The 20930-nt window shown below is 42.4% G+C and overlaps 1 protein-coding gene across 1 annotated transcript in view; it reads right to left on the minus strand.

The window, feature by feature from the left end:
- The window catches only part of Megf10 (multiple EGF like domains 10), a 165779-nt gene that overhangs the window by 96815 nt on the left and 48034 nt on the right, over positions 1–20930 (minus strand). Inside the window, exons 2-4 of the mRNA XM_052155826.1 lie at positions 17570–17702; positions 9488–9589; positions 7458–7558 (exon numbers count right to left, since the gene is read on the minus strand). Coding sequence (XP_052011786.1) covers positions 7458–7558; positions 9488–9589; positions 17570–17685 — 319 coding nt within the window. The 5' untranslated portion in view covers positions 17686–17702. The remainder of the gene's footprint in view (positions 1–7457; positions 7559–9487; positions 9590–17569; positions 17703–20930) is intronic.

The raw sequence follows: 20930 nt of genomic DNA on the forward strand, positions 1-20930 counted from the left end.
CCACAACACTGAAATTCTTTGCATGAGTTACATACACATTTGTGTTTCTGTTGGACCAAGAGCTCCCCTTACCTCACTGCCATAGGATCATAGATCATCCCTTTCCTCAGTGTACAAGGTAAAGAACATGGGAAGAAGACAAGTCTACCCCAAGTACCATCACTAGGGGAGCATCGAACAGAACAATCAAGGTTGTTGGGAGGGGTCCCTGTGGAAGGTTGGGATATACAGACAATGTGTGTCCATTGAGATGATGAGCTTAAAGAAATTTGGAAGCCTAATACTTCTGCTGGCTTCAGCTCTGGACATGTGTTAGTTCGTAGCCTCAAGCTGTCAATTTTACCAGCCCCCAACCATCCTAGTCCTCTTCTCTTTTGTACCACCCCCATTGGTCTAAGTGCTCCTGCTGGGATTCTCTGAAAGGCAAAGCCTCTCTTTGTCTCCCATTTTGCTCTAGACCTTTAAGTCCAAAAAGAGACAATAATAATAACTTTTAAAGAGATCAGCATCACTCGTAATTTGGAAATGCAAAAAATAAACCAAGGTTCTATTTTTTCACCCAACCTAATGAAAAAAAATATTTAATTGATGGTGTTATGGAAAGATGGAAACCATCTTACATTACTGGGGGTGGGGAGGAGATATGTAAACTGTTGCAGTCCAGACGGCAATTTGGCAGTTTATATCAAAACACATTAGTGTTTAATATGTGGGTAAGATCATTCTTGTCTTTGCCTTTTTAAATCCACTATCCTCTTCCCACAGATGCCCTCGCAGGTTGATAAACCCACACTACTAAAGCCTTGCCATGAGTATGTAACAGGAAATGGAATATGACCATTTCCAGCGTGACTCGGGAGGCAGCTGTGTTGCCATGTGATTTTTCTTCCCATGCCTCTTCCGTCAGCTCTTCGGAAACTAGTCTGATATGTGAGGCACAATTGTAGTACATAAAAATAAAGACCACCCCTTAGAGATGGTAGATAAAAAAGGTAGAAATTATTTTTCTCTATTGCTTTGGCCACCATTAGGCACTTCACAGCCAAATCCAATCCTGGATGATGCAATATGCACCCCCTTTGCTACCCTTTGGATGTGCATTCCCCCCCCCCAAAGAAGCTTCCAGCAAGGATGTCCTCAAGATGTCAGTTCTTGTGAGCTTTAAGATCTTTAAGCTGTAGGGCTTGATGTGGGGTCGTTGTGATGGCCAAAGTGTGCCTCAAGGAGGATTGTTCCTTGTGGAACCTGATTAGTTCTCCTGCATATATTTCTTAATAAAACCAACCTGATACTTATAAAATCTCAGTATCTCTGACCACTTGTCTGGTCCACACTCACTCTCCCCACATCATGTCACAAAGCCAAGAGACTCCTCTCTAGGACAGAAACAAGGGCATACTCTTGGTCCTACAGAACTGTGAGCTAAATAAAACTCTTTTCTTTATAATGCAGCCTGACTCAGGTATTTCATTACAGTTACACAAAACAGACATGTATTATCTATGTCCCAGAAATTCTACTCAACATAATTTGTCTTATGAACTACTCATGTCTGCAGAAATATTTTTAAAATGATGCTTATTATTTTGAAGTTAGTACATATCAATACAGTAATCCAACCACAAAGCAAATAACTTATTAGTTGTGTAAATTAATGACAAAATTACCAGATTTAACTTTTGGGAAATATATCCATAATATAATATAAATGAATAAAACCACGTTCAAAAAAGTGTTTACATGGTATAAATCTATAGATTTGTTTTGGATTTAAAGAGCTGGCAAAATATAGTGCTCTACACCAAAAATAGCAACATATGAGTGACTTGTTTTTTTTCTCTAGTGTTTCATAAAGACAACATTGTTTCACTGTGAAAAATAATTTAAGAAAAAATTTCAAAGATACAACCAATTACCGTCTTTTCTGAAGTAGTTTAAGTTTTTCTAGTCAATAATGTAGCCCAATTAAGAAGAGGGGACCAAATAGTCTGTCCTCCCTCCAATTTGTGCTGCACTTATAACTTGTAACACAGACAAAACCTGAAGGACATCAACAGTAGTTTACTGCTTCTTCAGTTTCTAACAGAACTACTCAAAAGTTAAGATTTTACTTTCAAAATACCCATGACTTTTCAAAATAGAACTGATATTTTGGCATTTCTAAGACATGGGTAGGCATAGAAGACAAGAAATAAATGAGAAGAATCCATAATTGAGTCATTTATCGTGATTATTAGACAAAAATAATTCTCTATTAAGGAAGAATTATAAAATTCAAAGTACTGAGGCAACCTATGTATATAATTTGAAACATTGTAGGAAGTGAGGTGTCTACAGTATAATGTATCTGAGATAGATCCCAGTGAAGGTGATGGGCTAGGCATTCTCCGTCAAGGTAGCATGTGGACCATGCTCTCTGGAGCTTGAAAACTTCGGCAAACAGTGTAAAATAAGTATGTAGCTTAAGGAGAAGGCAATCCTGACATGTGCAGTGACATGAATGAACCTCAAGTTCATAATTACAATGCCCATGTATTCATTCAGATCACTGTATAAAACCAGGGTATTAACCAACCTCAAGTTAAAAAAAAAAAACACAGGACATAACCAACATAAGTATTGGTATGTGTTATAAACATGTATTGGCACATGTTTGAGTGTAATTAAGTATAAGAACACGACACTGTGATCGATAGCATTTTTATAAGAACAGTAATGTGATTTCAAAAACCATCTATCTACATGCATATATAACACATATGCAAATATATATATACATACATATACAAAGACAGGCACACATACAATTCTACATACATATATACATAAAAACTATTTTTGTTCCCTGGGCATTTCTTCACTAAGATAAAAATTTTTCCATATCAAAATAACTAAAGACATCAGATCTGACAACAATTCCAACCCAAAGATTGATAAACTTAAGAGTCCATCATGATTTATGAACAGAGTAAATTCTTAGTGTCATGAATTTATGTCTTAGTAATGCCTTCTCTGTTAAAAAAAAGAATTCCTATCTCTTCCTTTTCCCAACCAGCAGACTTTTAGAAAAGGCTATACTCACACCATTGCCTCCTGTTTTGGCTCTTCTTGCCCAATAACATTCATCTGTCTTCTGGCAGAAGCTTAGCTGTTCAGTAGTGTGTTCTATGGATCAGTGGTTGCTGTACAGCCTCGAACCCTTAGTAGAAACACATAAATCTGTGCCTAGCCCAGACCTACCAACGCAGGGTCTGCATTTCACAGCTTTCCCAGAGGATCCACCTATTCATTCCCATCTGAAGGAGAGAATGTCTTCTCACTGTGCTCCAAACACGAAGAAAACAGATGTATTGTTCTCCAGGGATTCCTTCCCTTGGCTGGCAGAACAAAAAACTGTATTTTAGCATCCTCTGCTGCCTCCATTGGTAGTAAACATGGTAGAAGAGTCATTTCTTGAGAGACCTTTGGTGAGAATCCCCAAAAAGGCTGTAGTCCAAACTTATGCCCATTATGAGTATGAAATTAAAAAGTTTCTATGTCTCCTGAACTCCAAGTCTTATCCTCTGACCCTCCGGAAGTGTTGAAACAGGAAGAGCACCAACCAAGGCTCCCTCACAAGCTTTCTGAAAAGTCCATCCTAACCCACGTACATCTATGCATCCACAAGCTGCCACCCATGGGATACAGACAGAATCACCACATTTGTTATCTGTCTAAACAATATCTATAAAGTTCTTTGTTTTCAGAAACCTTTACAAAGTCCAGCTTCAAAAGAGAAACGTGTTTGCCCATTTTTAGTCACTTTAAAAAGAGATGAACATAAAGTCAGAATCTAATTTGTAGATTGAATTAAGTGACTTTGTTTTCACAGGCAAAATTGTCTATGAGCTTCTTTGGTATCTCTGAGGTCAGGGAACCACAATGCCACTAAGCCGGTCTTAAGAAGCACACACGACAGGTAACACTCCTCCACTTATCAGCTGTCCCAGCACTTTCCTTTGTGTGGATGGAGCATCTCACTCCACACTCAGAATATACACAGCACTGTTTCTCACCACCAACCACCACCTGACTGGTTTTCCTCATCTACAAAATGCATATGATCATATCTGGGTCCTAGTGAGATTTGAGGGAATTAGTACAACGTACCATATATGCCTAGCACAGAATAAATACTCAGTCGAGATAACTACTAATCTGTTGTTATTCTGAAGACATTAAAAACTACTTAGGGCAAACTCCCTGAGGGAAAGGAGCACAGCTCTCTCAGAAAAGCGTGTAATCACAGAGCCCAGTCTTTGGATTTTATATCACAGACAATCCGTGCATGTTAACTTTAACCATCTTTGTACTGAACCCTCTTTTCTGAATCTAATTTTTTTCCTATGAAAAAGAATAGGAAATATTTGGGATAAATAAACAAACACACAAAAACCAATGAATTCCTTTACATGGAAAAGTAGACTACAACATGTCCTTTTAGGACTGTGGATGTAGCTCAATTGACAGAGTGCTGATCTAGCTTCCTCAAAGCCCTGGTTTTGATTCCCAAATACTATATAAGCCACATAAACTCGGCAAGGTAACTCAGGCTTTCTTAGCTTACCTGCTATCCCTATAGGCAGAAAACACTTTTTAAAAAATATAATGTTAATGTACTTATTCCGCTTACTATATGTTCTCGCTGGCTTGGGAGCTATTTGGTATCTGTTGTTGTTCTGATCTGAGCACTTGGAAAACAGAGTCAGGAGGATCAGAAGTTCAAGGTCACCCAAGACCTTATAGCAAGCTCCAGACCAGCCTGGTGTACCTGAGATCATTTTTCCTGGAGGAGATTTTTCAGTTACATGAAAGAAATTTGATTGCAAATGCAGAAGAAAAAAAATTGATTAGTCGGAATTAAAGACTAATCCCTGTTTCTGCTCCTTTCTATAATTGGAAACAATTAAAAATGATGGCCAGTGCTACCTGGCTGGCAGTAACACTTGTTGGGAACCTGTTGGGAAGGGATCACGAAAGCAGAGTCGAGAATGCTAAGCTGTCTCTCCCTACTGTCTCCACAGTGGTAGCTAGCTAGCCCAGCAGTATCAGAGTATAGACCATTACTGAAAGGCAATCCATCGCAATCAAGAGAGAGGTAAGTTCTTTGGGGGATGGGGATTCGGGAACGAAATAAGCCATCGCAGCTGATAAATGCAAACTGCCCTTAAACCATAAAACAAGACAAAACAAACACAAACCTCGACAACAGATACCGAATAGCTCCCAAGCCAGTGAGAGCATATAGTGAGCTGAGTAAATACACTAACATAACTTTTTTTTAAAGTGTTTTCTGCCTTTAGGGATAGCAGGTGAGCTAAAAAAAAAAAAAAAAAAAAAAAAAAAAGGATTTTTTAAAGTGATTGCTAAAACTGTCATTCATACAGCCTGGGGAACACATTATACGAGTCTTGTAGAAGAAAAAGGTTGATAGCTTGCCAACATACTTCCAGACAAGATGAACTAGTAGATCTGCAGCTGTGGCTATGAAACACTGAGCCGGACTCTAACTGGCCTTGAGTGGGTCCCACGATAGCTGGCCTATGGGATCTCATTTCCTTCACTCCGGCATTCTGGCTGGGCATAAGGAATGGCCAACGACAAGGCCTGAGCAATCCCAAGCTCTGCAGACTGATAGCATTGTGGCTTTATTCATGAGTCCTATGATCTGGCACAGACATACTTACTCTCTCAGTGTGGGTTGACAGTTGTGTTTGTTAGGCTGAACCCTAGCTAAGGGCATCAAAACTATGTCACCCACATCCCTGGAAGATGGCCAGCCCAGCCAGTAAGGCCTCCACCCCAGTACTGTATCCTTGGTCTTTCTTCTGACAGCTTCTCATCACCTAAAGCCACCGAGATCAGTTCCTGATTATTCTGATTGATTACAAACATGGAATTTTTCTTACCCACTGCCCTCATTAATCAAAGACATGCAAATTAGGAAGGAAACTTGTCACAGGGTATAAGCTAACAGACATTCTCTCACTTCCTGATACTGTGTCTATAAACTAGAAACCAACCCTCCAGATGTGCACACCACTGGCCTAGCAATTCGACTTCCAGAAATGTAGTCTTAACTGATTTAGGAAGTGAAGATTTATTTAACCCCAAGGATGGCTTGCGGAACACTTCACAGTAGAGACAACTCTATGTGTATGTAGTCACATGAGTTTAGCTTAGAAGAAGCTCTGAATACCCAAGACACAATTCACATATCAAATGATTTCCAAGAAGAAGGAAGGAAAGATCCCTGGTCCTGGAAAGACTTGATCCAGCATTGTAGGGGAGCACCAGGACACAGAAGTAGGAGGGGTTGATTGGAGAATAGGCGGGAGGAAGAGGGCTGATGGGACTTATGGGAAAAGGAAAATCATTTGGAATATAAACAAAGAATATAGAAAATAATAATAAAAAAACTTTTAAAAGGAAATATCTATAGTTCTCTCAGAGAACATTTGTTGGCGGTAGAAGTCACGTGCTATGTATTTTTGTTAATTCTATGTTGTGTTTTTGTTTTCTGTGACCCTATGTCAGCAGATATAGTGGTAATTCTGAACCAGAATTGAGGAGCTCTCAATGTCTGCATGGAGATTGGAGGGCACAGATTTAGTTCTCCACCTCTACCCTCTGAACCAGCAAGAAACCTCACAGGGGTACAAATGATAAATCTGAGGCCACCCAGTTAAGTGGAGCTAGTACTCTCAACCCAGACAGACCAGGCATCCCTAGTGCCTACAGGTTACAGTAGAACCCCCATCTCCCACCCCCCCCCAACATCAGTGCCTCAGAAGTAGGGCTTGTCATCACTTGTTGAGCCACAGTGCTTAAATTCAATAGTTTTTCATAATCTCTTCTAAGTGCAAAATAACAAGAAACCTCCATTGCAACAGCACCCCATGATATCTAGAGTCTTCTGAAATATGTTATAGACTCCAGGCTTTTCTTAAGATGCCTCAGAATCAAGTGGGGGATATGCTGCAGGGAAGCTCTTGCCAATAAAAATGTACGTGTACTCCTCCTTTCACCCCTTCATCTTTCCATCCCTTTATCTTTCCATGACCAAGAAAAAGAAAAAGCGCGCTGGCCCCTCAGAAGGCAACTGCAGGGGAAAGCAAGGTTTCCGTTCTCTCCTGTGACCTCAGCCCTGTGACTGCTAACCAATTTCCAGCTGAATATGACAAGTGACATGGCCACATCCAGCCTTGCAGCATCTTCTATACAGCTGTTTTCTCAAGCAATATTCATCTGGAGAGTTTCAATAGGATTTGCAGACTACGTTAATGCTTTCTTCAGGGCCCAAGCAGTCAGGAACAAAGTAGGAATGTTCTAACCACCCCATCTTCAAGGTCCCCACCTCAGAGGCAGACCAGCACTGGACATTCACAAACAGCTCAAAGGGTGGACACCTTACTTACGGACACACATGTCTCGGCTTTCATAGAATCCTGGGCAACACTGGGATTTGCGCCTATACATGGTTTTCTCCCCATGGCGGTAGGCTGTCCGGTAGCTGATTCTGTATGAAGGAAAACAGAATTGCTCTAAACAGTCATTAGCTCTAATTGACAAGCTAATAAGGAATGATTTCTACCTTAATAAAAAAAAATCAGCTACAATAAAGGTAAGAAAAGCAGGCGTTTCAGAAGAAGAATCACAGAGTATAACTTATTATTAAGGTGCTAGAGAGGATCCCCCAATCCAGACCATCTGAACTTTATTTCAAGGCCTCAAAACTGTTGTAAATTCTCTACTTCAACTACCTTGAAATAATGTGAAACCTTGCTGACTAATTTCATAGGCATTGTCTTAGTCAGGGTTTCTATTCCTGCACAAACATCATGACCAAGAAGCAAGTTGGAGAGGAAAGGGTTTATTGAGCTTACACTTCCATGTTGCAGTTCATCACTAAAGGAAGTCAGGACTGGAACTCAAGCAGGTCAGGAAGCAAGAGCTGATGCAGAGGCCACAGAGGGATGTTTCTTACTGACTTGCTTCCCCTGGCTTGCTCAGCCTGCTCTCTTATAGAACCCAAGAGCACCAGCCCAAAGGTGGTACCACCCACAAGGGGCCCTCCCCACTTGATCACTAATTGAGAAAATGCCCCACAGCTGGATCTCATGGAGGCACTTCCCCAACTGAAGCTCCTTTCTCTGTGATAACTCCAGCCTGTGTCAAGTTGACACTCAAAACTAGCCAGTACATGCATCATTCATTCACTTATGTTTCAAAAGAATTCATAGATTCTCTTAACATTCAGCATAGTATTATCTTACCATAAACTAGAAGACTAATTCTATCATCTGATTTTACCAACGCGCCATTCATTTACTAGTTCAACGCATACACTTATTTCTTAAGCATTTAGCATATTGCAGGCACTATTTTAGGGACAAGGAATGGCAGCAAGCAGAACAGTATAGAGACTTTCTTTTTGAGGAACTTTCCCATCTAGTGTGAGAAGATAAGAGCTTGTAAAGTTTGTTTAACAAAGAAACATATTAAAAAGAAAATGGCAGGTATCCCACCCACTCCATGATTCATGATATTATAAATATGTAGCTAAGACAACCAGAGTTCCCTTTCATCACACGCACTAATATTTTTGGCTCTGTGTTCTCATGGATCATAGATAACCTATCTTATTTCAATTTCAACATAAACTGAGTCAGACATCCAACTAGAATCAGATGCTGAGGCATGAGTTTCTAGGGATCTGGTGATGGTGATGGGGAAAATGTCTCCAGTTTTTGCTGGCAAGCTACTCCTGAGCCTGGGGTCTGGAGTGTGCCCGATATCCTCAGTGCCACTCCATTTAAGAAAACTGATTTTCCCTCTCTCAGCAGATATTCTTTTCAAACAGCTTCTTGTTTGGGGTGGGACTTTCTGCCCACTTCCCCTCCTCTTTGCTGGGATTTTGCCTGGCTTTGAGCCTCTCTGCAGTGCTTGGACATGGTCATTGGACTCCATGATTTTTAGTGGATTTCTTTTCTTTTTGTTTGTTTCTTTTTAAGAGAGAGAGAGAGAGAGAGAGAGAGAGAGAGAGAGAGAGAGAGAGAGAGATCATGTGAAGCCAGGTGTGTGGAACCTAAGAGAAACTGGGGCGTGGGAAAATATAATAATAAAAGATATGTTGTATAAAATTCTCAAAGAATAATTATTTTTTTTTAAAAACCGTCTCTTCCATTGATCCTCTGTAACAGAGCTGGATGAGGTTTTCGAAGCACAGGAAGGACAGTAGATGTGTCTGTCACCTGTAGTTAGACCATAAGTCACAAAGGTCATGAATTATGTCAACCTTTCATTGTCCCCTGGGCTTGGGAGGAGAGCCCTCAACAACTGCTCACTGGGTGCACGGATGCCCTTTGTCAGGTAGCTGCTATCTCTGACTGCATCACACTCCGTTTCCACACAGTCAGGGTCATAAACACCCCCAAGCCTCCATTACCTGTGCCTCGTGCATTTAAACCAGTTCAGGATGTCAGTGCAGCTTGTGTAGTAAATCTGATCGAAGGGATGTGGGTAAGACTCCTGCACGGTCACCGAGTAACTGAAAAGAAAAGGGAAAACCAGGAATCAGCGGTCGGTTCCTCACTTTATTTTTTTTGTCACTCTTTTTTTTTAATTCGATATATTTTTTATTTACATTTCAACTGTTCCCCACATATAAAACCAACAACAACCAAAAACCAGACGCTAAATTACCTTTGTTTGCAGCCCCACTCTGACTTTTTTCTTTCTTTCGGCAGTCCTAGGGATTGAAATCATGCCTTAAACCTGACTGTCCAACTCCCATACATATGGGCTTTTAATAGAGAAGACTCTGTTTTCATAGGTTCTTGATAGAACTAACATAGCCCAAAGACAGATATCAGCAGCAATGTAAAAAACAATGGTTTGCATTACACATCTCAGCAGAAACCCCTTTCCTGTTCACACTACACTAATATGCCCAAACTTCAAAATGCATCACTGTCTTTCCTTTACTTAATTCACTGCTCTCACCCCAGGATTCCCCCCACGACAAACACCTTTCATAAAAAGTTCTCACCGCAAGTCCACGAACAAGGTTAATCATCAGAGAGACAATCCCAGCATTCAGAACAGACTACATGTCAGTGGTTATTTTGAAAAAAAAAATCAGAACAATTGAGAACACTTGGCTTTCACAAGCTGGCTCGACTTTCCAGTCAGCAGAAGCGTATACACTACGCAAAAATAAAGGATACCGTGAGTTCTTTAAACTCAGTTATAAATACAGAAATGGGCTGAGCTCTTCAGCCTGAAACAATCATGCCAACAGCTTGCTACCTAGTAAATGTTCTGGTCTCTGTTACACTCCACCAACACCTTCTTGGTAGAGTGAACACTGGGGAACCTGCAGCCTGGGATGGAAATAGAAAGGACACCTGAATCTTGGTTCTACACTTCTCAATTAGAAAGCCTTTAGCATGCCCCAGCGTATAATATCTGCCTATAAGACAATCGGGAGGATTTTCTTCTTCAAAAGGTTTTCCCCGTTAAAATCTATACAATACAAAAATGGACCAGCATCTTTGGCTCACTTGCAGAGAAATCAATAGTCTAAGCTCATTAACAAGAACTATCAACATGAGAATGGACAAGAAGACGTTTTAACTTCTAACATGATGTTCTATCAGGAAGAATTCAGCTTAGGTAGAGGGAGGCCTGGTTGACAGGTTGTGCTATGGTGACCTCACAAACAGTAGATCTCAAACTGGTCTTGGTGATTGTTTTATACCTATGTGTCAATGGGAGATATATGGGATAATTATATTATTTGCACTTTTATACATTTCACACTTTGCTATGCTGAAGTGTAGTATCTAGGGATATTTAAGGATCCTCAAGAAATAGGCCCACTGAGAAAATCAGTCAGCTAGAAGATGGCAGGATTGTAATTTGAGAAAGCAGGTGGTATACCTCAGGTAATCCCAATGGCCCTGGTTCCTGATTAAACAGATAATCAGAACTATCATGGTGATGCCTCCCAGAATCTCTAATGTACACTATTCTAAATCATCAGTGAGGTCCTGCTACTCCCCAAAGACTGCAAAGCCCCTGTTGGCGTGAGATGACTCATTTTTGTACAAAGCCAGAGAGAGACCTCTACTAAAATATCCGTGCTCTCAGGAGGGCATATCAATTTAAGCTACTAGTATTTTCTTCAGTCCCCAACAGCATTGTGAGGTTCACACAGTATAAACGCTGAGACTCCCTTACCAGTCTGTCTGCCTTCCTAATCAGCCACTTGTAACTAATTGAATCTTAAGGCCACATTATTATGTCTCTCTTCCATCTCTCTGGGCACAGACCTATGCCATAGCTATGGACCTGCATCACCTACAGGAAAAATGGAGCCAGAGCCACTTGCCACATGTGCTTTAGAGTAAAAAGAAAAAACAAAACAAACAAAGCAAACCTTTGCTCTATCAGGATCTACAGTAGGGATTTTGTTGAACTAAATTAGTTAGTTAGAATTAGATGTGACACAGGGTTCCCAGACAATTGGGAAGGGCATGCTATAGCATTCAGTTCTGTAAACACTGGAAAACAAAGGTGATATCTGAGCACTTGTGGGTATATATGTGTTCCAGTGCCCATGCACGCATGCTTGTGTGTGTGTGTGTGTGTGAACTTGTATTAACCTAAGGGCTTAGTTCTCAGGATCCTTGTCTTATAAGGCACGGTCTCTCATTGGCTCAGAGATCTCTAAATAGGCTAGGCTGGCTACTAATGAGCCCAGGAATCCTGTCTCTGCCTCCCCAGTGCTGAGCTTGTAAGTGTGAATAAGCATTCCCAGGAGGAAGCTGTCTACATGGGTTGACTGACTGATTAAAACCTTGGCAACTGTAGAGAGGTTGAAAGGCTGTAGTTCCAGAAGCTAATTGCAATTTCTCTTGGGCTATCACTAGCCCCATAAAACACCACTCATTGTCTACCTCTGTCAGACCTAAGATCTTGATAAACTTGTAAAAATCTTTGGGAATTTAGTAACTTAACAAAACCCGCTTTCCCCCAGAGGAAGAGCTAAGAATACTTTTGATAGCACCTAAGGTCTGTAGTTGCAGCTCTTCCAACCAGCTATGACCTGCCTCTCTGATGTTTCTACCATATGTACTTTTTAATGCCCTCACTTGTGAGTCACTTTACTCTGTTACAGTAAGAGCGTTCTGAAACTGTTTCCACCTTGGAACTATGAACCTTTGGAACCTAAATCTGGGTCCCTGGCCCACGGTCACTCGGATTTGGCTCCATAATAAACTCCTACTCCCTTTGAGGTGAGAGCTATGGTTGTGTGGCCACACAAGCATGACCACCACGCTGAGCTGTTTATTTGGGTGTTGGGATCTGGCTCGGCTCTGGCTTAGGCTTGTGCAAAAAAAGCCAAACAAAAATGGACACTGGCCAGGTCCATAGCCAAGAATCCCAAAGAATGGTCACAAATTAATTAGTCTGCCTATAAAGGCAAAAATCTACAAGGCTGTGTACTTCCAACCTTCATCCAATATACGCTTCATCCAATAGGGAACAAGCACATATCCTGACATACTTCCTGTCTACTCACCTCCCATGTTATCAAGCACATCCTGTGCAGTTGGGGCTACCAGCATTGTTTACAGACATGAAAACACGTGGCTTGTTATTTTACACAGACGACAGCTTTCAGCACTACAAAAAGTTATCTGTCCTTGGGCAACTGGGACTTACAAGCTAGAAGCACTTTTGTTTTACAGATTTTTTTTTATTCTTTAATTTATTTTATAGTCCAGAATTCATCCCCCTCCCAGTCCACCCTCTGACTGTTCCACATCCCATACCTCACCCCCACCCCCATCTCCAAGAGAATATCCCCACCCCCATCCCCACCCAACTTCCTGAAACCTCAAGTCTCTTGAGGGTTAGATTCGTCTTCTCTGACTGAGTCCAGACCCAGCAGTCCTCTTTTGTACTAAGAAATCTGAAAAAACAAACTTAAACTGAGAGTGAGAAAATTCTATATCAACTGCATACCCATGGGCCAGCATGCTGCTGCCTCCATGATTTTGGGGGGCTTAGTTTGGAGGTGTTGAATTTTCTTTCACTATAATTACACAGTATATTCACTTTTGAAACCTGGGCACACATATAAACTATTTCCAATGGCCACAAATAGTCTGTGTCAGTGATTATACCTAACTCGCTTCCTATCTGTCATTGGACAATTAAGTTGTTACTTCTCCATGGGCCTGCTGCCTGGAGGCTGTCCATCGACATCAGGAAGGAGAATGTGCAAAATGGGCCACCTCCCCCAACACCCACTTCATCACTGATGTCTGACTACTGTTTGAACTGTGTTAGTTCCTTGGCGAGCAGTTCACACCAACCCGGACCTGCTCCTCAGAGGCCTAAATATAAAGAAGGCTGAGTCTGCGTTTTCTAGAGTACAGTATACATCTGTCCATCTAACCTACTTCCAATCACAAGTAGCACAGGCTTCCGGTGCTCATGATCCAGTCAGGATTCAATACTAACAAACAGCATGAGGCCTTGACAAATCCTCCCCTCTCAGATTGTCCCCTCTTAGAGGCCATCAACGGAACACATCAAGCCTCAGAACCAAGTGGTGAGCAAAAAGCCCCTCAACTAAAGGAATTCGATCTCTCTGCTATCTGTGGCTTGTTTGTTGGATCTCCTCAAACACACAGAAACATATCATCCCGATTTTAACCTATTAAGTGTTACAGGAGAGAAACCCCAGCAGCAGGATTAATTTAAGGTCACAGAACAGGAGGGGGTGAGCCATCATCACTTGGACACATTCCAAAGTGGTTAATTACATTTTATCTGCCTGAATTATCTTGTTACTTTAATCAGATATGGTAATAATCATCGTTTCTTCTCTCAGCTCACTTCAGGACTGCTGATTCAATTACTGCCACTTCTGTATTACTAATTGAGGGTTTGGGAAAGAAGCCATTTCTCCTCTTTCAAGCCATCTTGGTAAGAATCTAGATGAAAAAACTGGAGCTTGGGAAGCACAGGAACAGGAGGCAGCTGAGAGCTTCAGAGATGCTTGCTTTCCTAAAGGATGCTGCGTGGGATCCCTCACTCAGAGGCTTCCCTTTGTGCAGTTTTAATCTTCTCTCCTTTCATCTTATGCACAGTGTCCCTAAAATCACAGTTTCTTCTGTAAAACAGGAATGGTGCTATCTGAAATTAACTGTTCAGAGATTCGCGGGCACACAGCTAGCAGCACCTGACAGGGCTCCAAGCTGCAGGTATATACACACAGAGCAAATGGAGTACTATTCAGCCATTAGAAACAATGAATTCATGAAATTCTTAGGCAAATGGATGGAGCTGGAGAACATCATACTAAGTGAGGTAACCCTGACTCAAAAGGTGAATCATGGTATGCACTCACTAATAAGTGGGTGTTAACCTAGAACACTGGAATACCCAAAACATAATCCACACATCAAATGAGGTACAAGAAGAACTGAGGAGTGGCCCCTTGTTCTGGAAAGACTCAGTGAAGCAGTATAGAGCAAAACCAGAACAGGGAAGTGGGAAGGGTTGGGTGGGAAAACAGGGGGAGGTAAGGGGGCTGATGGGACTTTTGAGGAGTGGGGGGTCCAGAAAAGGGGAAATCATTTGAAATGTAAATAAAAAATATATCAATAAAAAAAATTTTAAAAATGCTGATTTTGTCCTGTAGGGCTGGCTGAGCCTAAGAGCACATCTCCCATAGGTCCCACTGGGAAGCTAGGCTCCAATTCCTGGCACTAAACCTCAGGGTATAGGTGATTTTCACTGCAATAAAGGGTCTACCATAAGCCCATTCAAACCCTGCCACCAAGACCAGGTCCTTTGAAATAGTCTCATTTAATTTTTTGAAAATATATGTACCTTCACAATTTTTACGTATATGTATACATTGAGAGAGAGAAAGAGAGAGAATGAGAGAGAGAGAGAGAGAGAGAGAGAGAGAGAGAGAGAATAAATTAGTTTTGCAATTTGCTTTGTGGATTCTAGGGATTGACTCTGGGTCTTCAGACTTCTCAGCAAGTGTCTTTGCCCACTGAACCCTCTCAAAGGCCCTCCATTTGATCATTTTTATTGATCTTGCTACACCTTTTTATTTTTATCAAAACACTTTTTAAAACTACCCTTTCTAGGAATCATTGGCTTAAAAGAAAATATTTATCAACAAGGTTGTAGCTGCGACCCTTCTTTCTAGTAGCTTATAGGAAAACCATGTCTCTGTGACTCCCAGTGTCTTTCCCTCTTGGTGATTATTTCTACAACAGACTCTATACAGTAGAGATTACCATGGCCTGTCTCTCTTGTGCATGCCCACATACATACTGGACTGTCTTATTCACTACCAGAAGGTGGGGTCACGATTCAGTAATCGTCTACTGAATCCATGGCACATGCAAGGTCCCAGACAGTGGGAATTATCCCTGGTGAACAAGACAAGGCAGTGGTGTGTTGACAGCTTTGCTCAAGTGTGGGTGTGGAATCAAATCAAATCAAATGGGTGATGGCTGGATTAGCCCACGTTCCTTTCTGTCATCCACTTAGCAACTTCCTGTCTCATCATGCTAAACATCCCAGTGCTAAATTCCCAGCCCTCCTAGGCATGTCCTTCTGCTTGATTTCCTAAGCCCAACACCATCAAGCCACACCAACCCAGGAGTCTCTTCTATTTGTCTGCATCGGCAATGGTGCACATTGCAAGCTCTAAGTTCTGGTGGAGCGGCTTCACATCACAGCCAATACATTTTCAAAGATCCAGTGATTGGTACCTCCCAACATCTCACAAGTTTAACTGCTCCTCCCACCTAAATCCACCAACCACTAAGAAGTTTAACTGCCAGTAGGTCCCTTTTGTTGGTATGGTATTCACACACACACACACACACACACACACACACACACACGTACGTACGTACTCACATTCCTGCATTCCAAACTTGTCTGTATTATTTTAACAAATACTTACTGCACATTTCCATATCGAAATGTCTTACTGAAGGTGCTATAACAACAATATAAGGAAATTAGTAAGTGCCTTTTCTATATGACTCTGTTACCACCATAGATTCATACATCTTTCTATTACCTATTTTTTCTACAGCATAAAGTTTTGTGATACATAACCTCCTTTATTGATAGAGTAATCATGTTTTTGTTAACCTGGCTCTCTGCTGCCTACAGAGATGGCAGCAAGCTCTGGTTCCGCGTAATGTAGGAGGAAGACACCTGTACGTCCCTAGCATCTTACCATTGCTGGTCCAAACTATGTACCTCTATCGAAAGACTGTAAGCTAGTAGAATGTGTACTCTGCTATTTGTTAATCATGGTGTTGAAGGTGGCCCAACATCACCACCAAGAACTGGATCAACGATGCTACAGTTAGTAAAAATGCAGTCTGGGTACCAAACATCATTGTCTCAGTTAAACCTTTGCATGAACTGTTATTTGGGGATAAAGACCCTCATGGGCAGCAACTCACAGCAGTGCAGTCTGCACCTGCTGATACTGCACCTGCACAGGGCAGGTTCGGGCTACTTTTCTGCTTCAGAGGGAACTAGAGGATCCCTAACATGTTGTGTGTTTTGCATATTTCCTACTGTGAATTGCTGACTTAAGGACACTCCATCACCTGCCTTCATATAATCTACCTGATGTTGACCTTCTTCAATGTCCCAGTGACTGTTCTGAGTCCAGTTCTGGGTAATCTACAAGATACTGACTTCAAGCTATCTTCCATCTGGAGAAGCTATCCCTGCTCTCACTGTCAACACACACACACACACACACACACACACACACACACTGCTATCCGCTCACATCTTCCAGAGCACCTCAGGGGATACTGCCTAACACATGGTCTTCCATAGTCATCCAAACATCAGGCCTAATTTTTCTAATGTGATTTGGATTCAACCTAAGGCAAGCGCTTCTTGAATTGCTGCCCTGGTCCACATCAACGTCGTTCTTTTTTGAAACAAGGTCTTGTTAAGTTTCCAAGTCTGACTTCAAACTGGCTTAATAGTGATGGAAGGCCTTGCTTGAGTTCATGACCCCTCTTCCTCACCCCTGAGGCACACCAGGCCTGGCTCAGTCCTTCTTCCCAAGCTACCCATGGCACAACTGTTTTAATCCCAGGTAGCTCAATGTTTTAGTACAGCAGGTTACCCCATGCTACTTCCTGCTGCTTACTCAGCATTCCCAAGCACAGGTCCAGCTCCTCAAATCACTGCCTTTGGGAAAGGGCTTACAGCCTTCCACCCAAACTCCAATTGAGTTACTATTCCACCTTCTTCTAACTGTACCCATGTTAGAACCAGAAGTTTCTCCCACAAAATATGCATATGCCACGGTGTGTAGCACGACTCAGTAAGCTGATTTTTCACAGGAAAGTTATTTAAGAATTTCTTCTCAGACTCTGAGCCTTTGCATCAGACCTGTGGTAACAATGGAAAAGACTGAGCTGGCCACCTTCAGGACAGTTACCTTTCCCAGTGGCTGCATACATTGGGGTCTTCCAGGTTCAGCGAGGTTGCTGCCCTCATCCAGTGGCACAGCAGTGAGCAGATAAGGCCCAGGCATGAGCTTGAAGAAATAGCCATTTTCTTTGAAGAACAATCTGCAGGAAGAAAAACAATAAAGTAGCATTAAAATCACCAGACAGAATTCTTTCCAGTGGACCAAGTGGACTTGCCAGTTGCTGCTAGGGTTCACACACACACACACACACACACACACACACACACACTGAAATAGCTGGGTCAGCAGATTTCTCATGCCAGGAGAGAAAGGCATTCCTCATGCTATGCAGGGGTTCCGCCATTTTGTAAATGTCTAAAGTGTGCTGCAGCTCATCACTTACTGCCACTGTGACAAAGATTCTTCTGATCCATGCCAGCTGACATTAAAGAAAGCCACCAGGGCAACAGAGATTCTCATGCAAGACATATTTCCTTCTGGAAGAAGAAGCCCCACAGAGGAATCTGGCCGTATTTGTTCCCAAGAACATGTAATGAAACAGAAGCTCCTTTGAGTATAGAGAAAGGCACCCCGGGCTCAGGCTGAGACTCATCAAGCAATATATTCCACGTGCATGGAGTGCCACTCAACCCTAGGCATGACAGAAATACAGATATCCAAAAACGCACCCTTCCCTTCCCATTTAGATGCTTGGCAACAGGACACATGCTTCTTCACGGAATGCTTGTTTTTCCATCTTTTGAATAAAAACCAAATCGACTCTCTTATAGTAGTTTCAAAAGGTCAGACACCCGGGGAAAGTCTAAAGCTGTTTTGAGAAACTGAAGCATGAGACTATGGCAGCAGCATGTTAGAATGTGTGGGAAACGGTGAAGCTGGCTGGAGACGGACATAGAAGCTGGCTGGAGGTGGACATAGAGGCTGGCTGGAGACAGACATAGAGGCTGGCTGGAGGCAGACAGAGAGGCTGGCTGGAGGTGGATAGAGAGGCTGGCTGGAGGTAGACAGAGAGGCTGGCTGGAGGCGGACAGAGAGGCTGGCTGGAGGCAAATAGAGAGGCTGGCTGGAGGTGGACAGAGAGGCTGGCTGGAGACGGACAGAGAGGCTGGCTGGAGGCGGACAGAGAGGCTGGCTGGAGGCGGACAGAGAGGCTGGCTGGAGGCAAATAGAGAGGCTGGCTGGAGGCAGACAGAGAGGCTGGCTGGAGGCGGACATAGAGGCTGGCTGGAGGTGGACAGAGAGGCTGGCTGGAGGTGGAAGGAAGAGAAGGCAGAAGTTCCAAGCAAGGATATAGAGGTGAAGGAGCGCTGGGTGCATTCGGAGAGCTCAATCAACTCTCGGAGGAGAAAGACAACATCTGGAGCATCTGGGGACACATCACTGTCCTTTTGTAAGCTACAGTGAAGCATGGTGTTTTGACCAAATACAAGAAGGAGCTACTTATTAATGTTCACAGGAAAGTCAGAACAAAGGGGCAAAGCGTGATAGCATGCCAAAGTGCAAGCCGACCGCCAGGCTCTCGCATCATTAACAGCTGGCACAGAGTCCACGCTGGTATCCTGGCTCTTCTCATCCCACACCCTACACCAAACTTCTCCAGCTCAGTCTTCCCTTACCCCAGCTTCTCATTCCCATATAACTGCCATCTTGGCCATGTGTTCTCTTGGAGCAGAGGGCTCTCTTGACTTCCTCTCTTGCCCCCCTCTCTCAGACTCCTAGGTCTGCACACACTGTCTTCTTTTCCTCTCTAGCTCTCTCTCACCTCTCTCTCTCTTCATGGTGTAGACCAATCTGCTGGCCACATTGAGTTACTTCCTTCCCTTCCTGCTCTGAACTCTGCCAGATCCATCTAGCTATACCCTCCCTCATATCAACAATAAAAACCTTCCCCTCAGCCATACCTCAGAACAACCACGTCCTCATACCTCAGAGCAAGCATGTCCTCACTTTATACATACTAAAGTGTGTAAAAATAAAAAGTGACACTGTCCACATCTGTTAAAAGGGCAACTTGAACACCAGGAGTAACTAGACAGCAGCATTGGTGAACAGGAATTCGAGTGACCCTGAAAGTGTTTTAGGAGATAGCATAAGGATTTAGTGACAGAAGCACCTTGGTAGGTTGAAGCCAAGGTGTGTCCCTAAGAGATCACACCATGCAACAGATATCACATAAGAAGTTTGGTTAGGGGACAGGGGTTGATGAAAGGGTATCTCTGGGTGGGCACATGAGACAGAAATAGATATAGATAGGCAGAGAGACCAGGAAACAGAATAAGGGAGGGCTGTGATGTCAGAAGGGACTCCTAGGGACAGTGGAAATATACCACTACTGCCTGCATGATGTGTCTGGTGTCTGACAGCACTTAGTTCCTGAAGAACAGGCTGGTGGAGCACCTGATTTCTAACAGATAGATTCAGTATGGGCTAGCCACTGAATGCAGGAATAATCAAAGCAAAAGTCTTGGGATTTGGCTTGGATGTCATAATATTGAGGCTCAAGCAAAGCCATCATTGAGCATTTATCAACACCTACTATGTGCACAGACTATACCAGGCATGCATTTTTCAGATTTGTAATGATATGCAATAGGAAAACAAACACACTCATTCACTTGCTAGACCTCAACACCAAAGGCTTCATTAGCACGATGTCATCAATACAGCACAGGAATGGACACAGAACTAGAAATATCTGGCCTATTTACAGATTACAACTAAAATAAGCATTGTCTTGCCTGTGGAAAACTAACAACAATGGATCAAATTGTCTGAGCAAAGCAGTCGTTTACTGGGAGAGAACTAGAATCTGAAGAAATGATACTAATGTTTCATACCACAAAAAGTTTGTGGTTTGAAAGGATCACATAATGCTGTTGTTGTGTTTGTCTTTAGTTTGTTTTATTTTTCCTGGGGTTGTAGCTGGGAATTCACACACGCTGGGTAAGGGCTCTGAGCCTAAGCTACACTCCCAACGAAGCTTTTACTTTTTAAATTTTTATGACAGGCTTTTGCTAATTTGCCTGGACAGTCTTGGCCTAACTCCGAGGCCCATGAAGGCCTTGAACTTGCAACCTACCTGCCTTAGAACCCCAAATAGTTGATATTACAGACTTGAGTCCTTGGGGCTGATAATGGTACTTTAAGACAGACAGACAGGCAGGCAGGCAGATATGTAGATACATGATAGATGGCAACAATAATAAACTAACATAAAAAGAAACCTAAAGACTAAGATATGATAGAATCTTCAGATTCAGTACAGATCAAATGAAGAAATATTAAATTCTTCAAGATTAAGACTGGCTACAAGGAAAAAAATTTTAAATACTTTGTAACAAGTTATCTATCTAACACTCCACAAAAG

The sequence above is a fragment of the Apodemus sylvaticus genome, chromosome 13 (genome assembly GCF_947179515.1).
Source record: "Apodemus sylvaticus chromosome 13, mApoSyl1.1, whole genome shotgun sequence".
NCBI classification, from domain to species: Eukaryota; Metazoa; Chordata; class Mammalia; order Rodentia; family Muridae; genus Apodemus; species Apodemus sylvaticus.